The 8,241-nt window shown below is 41.9% G+C and overlaps 1 protein-coding gene across 1 annotated transcript; it reads left to right on the top strand.

Annotated features, from left to right (window-relative positions):
• Window positions 1–6,579: 6,579 nt before the first annotated feature.
• Window positions 6,580–8,033, top strand: LOC115260333 (uncharacterized). Its single transcript, XM_029861261.2, has 2 exons — window positions 6,580–7,004; window positions 7,083–8,033. Exons 1-2 carry the CDS (start codon window positions 6,925–6,927, stop codon window positions 7,486–7,488), a joined length of 486 nt encoding a protein of 161 aa, XP_029717121.1. The 5' UTR covers window positions 6,580–6,924; the 3' UTR covers window positions 7,489–8,033.
• The last annotated feature ends 208 nt before the right edge of the window (window positions 8,034–8,241 follow it).

Raw genomic sequence — 8,241 nt, 5'->3', positions numbered from 1 at the left:
AAAAAGTAACCAAAGCAGGAATTCCAGGAAGAACATTACGAGAGCTCCCTAGAGGAATCCCAGGAGGAAACCCTGGCGGGATCCTAGGAGCAATTTTCGAAAGAATCCCAGAAAGCATCCCTAGAGAAATTTCTGAGATCTCTTTTGAGAAATCCTCTTGAAATTTCTCTGGGAGTAACAGATTGGATTCTGGTAGAAATATCAGCTGTGATTCCTCCATGGATTTCTCCAAAGGTTCATCCATAAATTGCTCCGATGATTGCTTTATGAATTTGTTCAAGGTCTCCTCTAGGAGTTCCTCTCGAAATAACTCTAGAAGTTCTTGTTGGCATTCCTTCAAAAACTCCTACCAGGGTTTCTCCAAGTTTTCTTGTCATTTTGCTGAAGTATCTTCAGATGGTATTTCTGCAGTTGTTGCCTTTAGGAGTTCTCCAGGAATTCCTGGTAGATTTCCAGCATAAATTTGCTTGAAGATTCCCAGCAAAATTTTTTGAACGATTTCCACCATGAGTTGCTGAAAAAATCTCAGCAGCATTCCAGGTGCAATTGCAACATAATTGCAACAGAGAATATGAAAAAGATTCCCAATACGAATACGAAGAGAAATTCCTGGAAGAATCCCTAGAGAAAGACAGTGTGGCCCTGCAGGTGACTTGCAGACGATATTGATTACATCGGCATCGATCGTAGAGTAGTAGAGGAAGCTTATGCTCCTCTGAAAGGAGAAACAGCGAGGATATACTTGACGATTAACTCTGCAAAGACGATGTACATGATTGCGGATAGAGACAGTGGTAGATCTGGTAGTGTTAGTGCAAAGGTAGTATTATTGATGGGTATGGGTTTGAACTATTTGAAGAATTGGTTTATCTTGGAACACTAGTGACATGTGGCAATGAAGTTTCTCGTTAATAGGCCACTGCACTGTTTTGATTTTGTATCGGATTTTGACGTTTCCTGGCCTTGTTGTTTACAAAATTCCAATAAGAGTGAAAGAGAGGCACCGAATTCCGTGCTGAGCCCTATAGGGCAGTGCATACGGCGGTTGCTATGATAAATTTTTCTAAGTCTTTGACGTTTCGTGGCCTTGTTGTTTACGATTCGGACTTAGAGAAATTTCGTTGGCTTTCTTTAGGCAGTGTCAATAAATTCAAAAGGTGAGTTTGCGCGCACTGAGTGGTGTACTAATTTATTACTTACTGCTAAGATTTCACCAAGAGCTTCTCCTGGAATTCCTTCAGGAACTATCAGCGGTTCTGAACTAACAGGAGCGTCCCGTCTATAATGTCCATTCCGGTATCGCTGCCCACAGGACTGCGGATCGACGATTCACGCCGACAATGTCAAGTTCCAAATTAACTTGGATGTGCAGCAACTTCGAAGTTTTGGGTGATGGCCTCCGACAACAGAATTATCATCATCGAAGGGAATTCGACGAGAAGCAGGACAATCATGGCTACCTAAATCTAAATTCAGCGCTACACGCTTCCACCGGAACACGATTCCAACCAGATCAACTCGTCGATTTCATCGGACGGCATCTTGACGATTTCGGCTCCGAAGCGGGCGGTTTCGGATGCGGAAGGCCACAAGTCGATTCCGATCGTTCAGACAGGTCAACCGCTGAAGAGAATCGGTGCGGATGTGCCAATCACGAGAAGAAGGATAGCATTGCCCACGTATCTTAGTGGAGTGTGGTCGAAGTTTTGCTGTTGCAACAATTTGCACGGTCAGGACACTTTGTTCGCACAGTACTTGTTAATGTTTAGCTGAATAAATGATTAGTGATTGAATTTCTTCCAAGATTACTTTCGGGGTTCCTTCAGGATTTTTTCCGCGATTTCTCCAGAAAATTAATGTAGGATACTCCAGGAATTCCTTCTGCTGTATCTGTGCGAGTTTTTCTTGAGATTCTTCTAAGGATTTATTTAGGATTCCATCGGAAATGCCCACTGGGATTCTTCCAGGAGTTTCTTCTAAGATCCCTTAAACGGTTCCAACTATGATTCCTCTTGGAGTTCTTGCCAGAAGTCCTCCATAAAATTCCTTCCCCAAGAGTTTTGGGATTCTAGGAATTTCATTTGAGATTACCCAAGGAATTCCTTGCTTCTCCAAAAATGTATTCCAGGATTCCTACGGGAATTCCTTCTGGGATTCCTTTGGGATCCTTCCAAGAGTTTTAATATTAAGGATGCCTTAGGATATTCCATTTGGCATACTTTCGGTAGAGCTTTCCTGGATTTCTCCAGCAACTCCTCGCGAAATTTCCACCGGAATTTATTTATTAATGTTTAATATTTAATAATAAATCTATTTATTTTTTCCGATACTCCTCCAGGAATTTGTTTTGAGATTTCTCTGGGTGTTCCTTCTGAGATTTATCTAGAAGTTACTACAGGGATTTCTATGGGCGTATTTTCTGAGATTCTTCCAGTTCATTCTGGAATGGCTTCGGCAGTTTTTTTTTCTGGTTTCCACAAGGTAAATGGTATTCCTGAAAGAATAATTGGAGGAAACTCAGAAGGATCTGGAAGAATTTTTCAAGGATAACTTCTGTAGAAGTTTTAAAGGGAACTTTTTGAAGAATTTTATATGGATCTCCTTGAGGAATTTCCAATGATGGATTACCATTGGGAACATCTGCGAGAAGTTCAAAATGAAATCCTGGGGGAATTGCATAAGGATATGCAGAAATTCCATAAAGGCATAAAGGCCTCCTAAAGCAAAGCCGGAAGCAGTTACTAAAGGGATTCCGGTAGAAGTTCGTGGAGGAAGCACAGATGGAGTTCCATGACGGTATTGCTGGGAGAATCTTACACGGTGTTCTTAGGTGGAACTCCTGGACTAATCCTGAAGGAATGCTGGAAGGAATTGTTGAAGCGATCTAAAAAAAAAGAAAAATCGTGGAGAAGTTGCGAAAGGAATTTCTGGAGGAATTCTGGATGAAGTTTCTGGAAGGTTCCAGAAGGAAATAATGAAGAGAAATTCCAGAAATAATCGTGGAACGATCCCGTGAAGCAACTCCTGGATTCCTGAAAGCAACATTTCATGAATGCAGGATTTTCTGGATGCAGGCAGGATTTTTGGAGAAATTCCACTAGAGACAACTTCATAAATTCCAGAAAGAAATCTTTGAAGAATTCCAGATGGAACACCGTTTATGAACACCAGAATGAACTCCTGGAGGAATCCTGGAACACATTTATGGAGAAACTACGGAAGAAATTCATGTAACAATCCCTGGAAGTATTCCCGAGAGAATCTCAGAAAAAAAAACTGGGAAGGAACTCCTAGAGTTATCCTGGAAATCCTAGAGGATTCCCAGAAATGACTCCTGGAAAGCACTTGTAGTGGAATCCCTGTTGGATCCTTTTTAGGGATGTCAGAAGAGTGAAATTAGTCTATGGTAGGACCTCCTAAAAGAATCTCAGAGGGAACTTATGAAGAAATCCTAAACAAGCCCCTAAAAGAATCTGTGAAGGTGCACCCCGAGGAATCCCATGTAGAACTCTGGGAGAAATCATGACAGAACTGGAGAAATCGCGAACGAAATTCCTGCAGGAACTCCGAAAGGAATTCAATCACTAACAAATTTTATTTATTCAGCTAAACATTAACAAGTACTGTGCGAAAAAAGTGTCCTGACCGTGCAAATTGTTGCAACAGCAAAACTTCGACCACACTCCACTAAGATACGTGGGCAATGCTATCCTTCTTCTCGTGATTGGCACATCCGCACCGATTCTCTTCAGCGGTTGACCTGTCTGAACGATCGGAATCGACTTGTGGCCTTCCGCATCCGAAACCGCCCGCTTCGGAGCCGAAATCGTCAAGATGCCGTCCGATGAAATCGACGAGTTGATCTGGTTGGAATCGTGTTCCGGTGGAAGCTGAATTAAGATTTAGGTAGCCATGATTGTCCTGCTTCTCGTCGAATTCCCTTCGATGATGATAATTCTGTTGTCGGAGGCCATCACCCAAAACTTCAAAGTTGCTGCACATCCAAGTTAATTTGGAACTTGACATTGTCGGCGTGAATCGTCGATCCGCAGTCCTGTGGGCAGCGATACCGGAATGGACATTATAGACGGGACGCTCCTGTTAGTTCAGAACCGCTGATAGTTCCTAAAGGAATTCCAGGAGAAGCTCTTGGTGAAATCTTAGCAGTAAGTAATAAATTAGTACACCACTCAGTGCGCGCAAACTCACCTTTTGAATTTATTCACACTGCCTAAAGAAAGCTAACGAAATTTCTCTAAGTCCGAATCGTAAACAACAAGGCCACGAAACGTCAAAGACTTAGAAAAATTTATCATAGCAACCGCCGTATGCATTGCCCTATGGCGGAGGTTCGATAACTTCTGATTGTTTATTTCTAATTAATAGTCAATATACATGTGGTAGTAAAACGGGTAGGGTAATGGTACATATTGTTAACGTTTTGCACAAACAGTATCCTTGAATTAAAAATTCTAAATTCGGTTTAATGGTCATTTATAAATATTGGACGGATGATTTGAAATACACATTTTCTGTTCGCAACATACGAAAGGTCCCCAAAAATCATAGACAAAAAACACTGACAGCCAATGCTGTTCACTCTGTAAATATCTGAGGTGCTGTCTGGCCGATCTTATCGATATCATCATTTTCAGGTACATGACCACGGAGAACATTGCTATTAAATGTGTTAAGAAATAGCACAATCGTCCGAGAACATGAACACACTCACCGATTGCAACACGCTTTACCGCACCGCGGTCTGTTAGGGGTGTTGAATGGTGACGAAGACTCACGCGATGCTACCACCAACAACCCACTGCATTTTAACGTCGTCGTCAGTCAGAAATTTCCCCGTCGGTGCCATGAAGTGGTCAATTTTTGTTAACGGGTTTTCCACCTTGTTTCGCTGCTCCTAACTAACGATTGATGCTGACACTGCACTGGTCGGAGTCGTGATCTAGTTGTACCTAGTTTCATGTTAAACTGCGAATTGCGTGTCGGCTACCGGTGTTCCCTGACCAACTTATGGGATAATTGAATTAGAACCCTGGAGCAAGCGGGGATCCTTCGGTCACGCATCACTGGCAGGCTGCGGCGAAAAAGCGAAGCCATCAGCTGGAACGAGCAATCGTTAGATCGGTAATAGTTTAACCCATTTGTACCTCGGTCAATGTGGTGCGGCAAAGCCTTTCATTATGTCCACTTCATGTCATTTTCACTCACTTAAGACAACGTTGATCGGTTGGCGTTCTGGTAGAGTTTTTGCTCACTTGGAGAGAGAGAAGTTGCCAATACGATTGCCGGAATTGACTGGGGGCTTGTTGTGAACGTGGCGGAAATTGTGTTTTTTCGCTCACGAACTGGGCCAAACAGAAAAATTGTAGGATTCTTTTCAGCTTTATATTATCGATGTATAACGCGGAGAGATCTGCATTGTGGCAAGTTAAATATATTGATTGATTTTTATGGTGTTGTACTCGTTGACCTGCAATTCAATAGAAAATCAGGAAGAGTTTGGGGTTGAAGAAGCCGTAGGAGCTCTCAACGTCTTAGCTCAGGACCAAGTCCATTCAAGAATGATGCTTCTAATTCACTGGAGTGAATGATACCTCTCCAAGTATCCAAGTAACATTGTATGGATAGAGGGTATTTTCTTTAAATTGAACACATTTCGAGTCAATTAAATTCTTTATGAAACGAAACTATCCGGAGATTAAATCGACTCGGTAGAAGGTAACCATGATCACACAGCTGAAAATTAATTGAACAAATTCCGAACACTCGTGATTGCATGCTCAACATCTCACATGGACACGATCCTTTCCTTCCAAAGTCCCACTGCCTGTATCAAAGTGACTTTGCGATGAGCTACCATGTAGCGTACGTCTATAAAGCTTATGTCAGAACACGATCGCAAAACTCGATGACGACCACACGACTTCCGAAGCCGTTATTGTTGTTGTTGGCTCTGATCGACTCGAGGACGAGGACACAGGTCTGGCCTGGCGGCTGAAGGAAGATTGCATGATGATGATGTGGTCTGGTGGCCGGTGACAAATCGTTACCTTACTGCTTTGGGTGTAGCTCCTGCATCGCATGTACCCACCAACATCACATGGAAATATTAATTTTCTCATTCTTCTCTGTGGCCCGGATATTCGCTGATCATATCTGACATTGGGGACTACGCGGTCACTCTACACCTCTTTCATTTTCAATTTGCAAAATGGAAAAAAAGTGAAGGCAGGCTTATAGGTAGATGATGCAATGCTTCGGGAAATGATTCGGAGACGACTTGAAAGTTCAGTAGTGCTTAAATAATAAAAAGTAATCCACTTAGAGGAACAATTTTTCAATTATTCAGCACTAAATGACAGAATTTCACTAACGTTTTATTCACTTCTATTCAGTTGAGCACAGTCGGTCTTGCGAGCTGTTCCTCCAGTTTATTTGAACGCATTCAATCTATCTACTTTAACGTTCACGCTTTGCGACCGTAAAAAGTCACCAACAGAATCAGCGTTTAACATAGAGGGAATTTCTTTTGAGTTTGCAAGTTACAAGATCGAAGCTGGCTACACTGAGAAAAAAAGTATAGTAACGCGAACCACGGCATTATGCTTAATTTTACCATTCCCAAATATCGTGAACTCAACCAAAAACTTCTTTACACCTACTACAAATCAATGGAAATTACCATGCCACATGGTAATTGTAACATGTTGAGATAAATAATAAACATATTCAGCAGTACCATTTGATTTTTACCATTTGTCGAGCAGGCATAGTAATATTGACTCAAAAAATGTTAGTCACAACTTTCAACATATTAGATCTAACAACGCATCATAGTTGTGGCAAATATGCAAAATTTAATTTAATTTTTTAGTTCGCTGTGTGTCATTTCTGTCTCTGTTCGTCATGTTGATAAATAAATTTCATTTCGGGAAACGTTCGCCGGATTTAAGTGTACCGGATCATTGCTTCGGTAACAGCAAGAGGTAACTTAAAATAGTTGGGGAAGATTTATTGGCCACACTCCCGAGCCTTATTCTGAGCCGCCTGAACTATCCTTTCAGGTTCCCTTTGCCGCAAATACAGTACTTCGCGGGTCACAGTACCAGCACATACAACGACGACAACCGTTTAAGAATCCGGCTCCCCAGAAGCAGCACTGATCCTCCAAGATGCGGCTCCCTCAGCAATTCCAACCAGCGAAGACCTACCGTTCCGATGAAGTCACCTCCGAAAACCCCTACGGAAGGAAATGGCTTCCGCGATAGATTTTGGACAGAATACCTTTCCCGCGAGCTTTCCCGCCAGCTCAAACGGTCCCGATCCATCTTCCTTTCAACCTACGGTCCTCGATTGACTCGGGCCGAGTCCACCAGCCCGAAGTACACGACGCTGACCAAAAAACTGCAAATCGCCAGTAACGGTTCCCGAGAGGTCGATTCGCCAATTACCACTTTTCTCCTCGGATAAGCTTTTTCCTCTGCCGGTACCGCATCCACCACCGGAACATCGTCGTCTGATTCCCCGCAGAACTTTCATTCGCATCGTCCGCATCCGAAAACTAGATAATCTGAAAATCGCGAGTTTCTCATCTTCACAATTGCGGCCAATAAAATTCTGCCAGCCGCCTGTGGAGAATATGGATCAAAAGGTTATTTAACAAATTATGTTTATGTTATTAAATTAAATCAATAAATTTAAATTCATTTGTTTTCTCAGTTTTTCTGCATTTTTTTCAACGTAAACAGAGCAGATGACACTAACGTTGAACTACGCGCATAGTAATTGAAACCATATACGATGGTCAAGCATACTATGCAGTGTACCATGCGCATAGTAAAATTAACTACAAAATTTGATTCAAAAACACTATAAAAAGTAAACATAAAACAACATAGTAAACTGAACCCTGCACATGGTAGTGTCAAGCAAAAAGTATGGTCTACCAAAATCAAGTAGTAAAAGTGTTTTAATTTCACCCTCGATACAGTCAGAATTACCATGTCCCTTTTTTCAGTGTACGCAATCCGTTAATGGCACTATGTATAGGGCACTGCAAGGAAATCTCTCCCTCTCTTTCACTCTTACAGAAATTTTGTAAACAACAAGGCCAAGAAACGTCAAAATTCCATACAAAATCAAAACAATGCAGTTCCCTTATAGGGCAGTGCATACGGCGGTTGCTATGATAATTTTTTCTAAGTCTTTGACGTTTCGTGGCCT

Source organism: Aedes albopictus, chromosome 3 (assembly GCF_035046485.1).
Source record: "Aedes albopictus strain Foshan chromosome 3, AalbF5, whole genome shotgun sequence".
Taxonomy (NCBI): Eukaryota; Metazoa; Arthropoda; class Insecta; order Diptera; family Culicidae; genus Aedes; species Aedes albopictus.
Note: the sequence above shows the minus strand (reverse complement) of the source record. Positions and strands in the feature narration are given on the sequence as shown.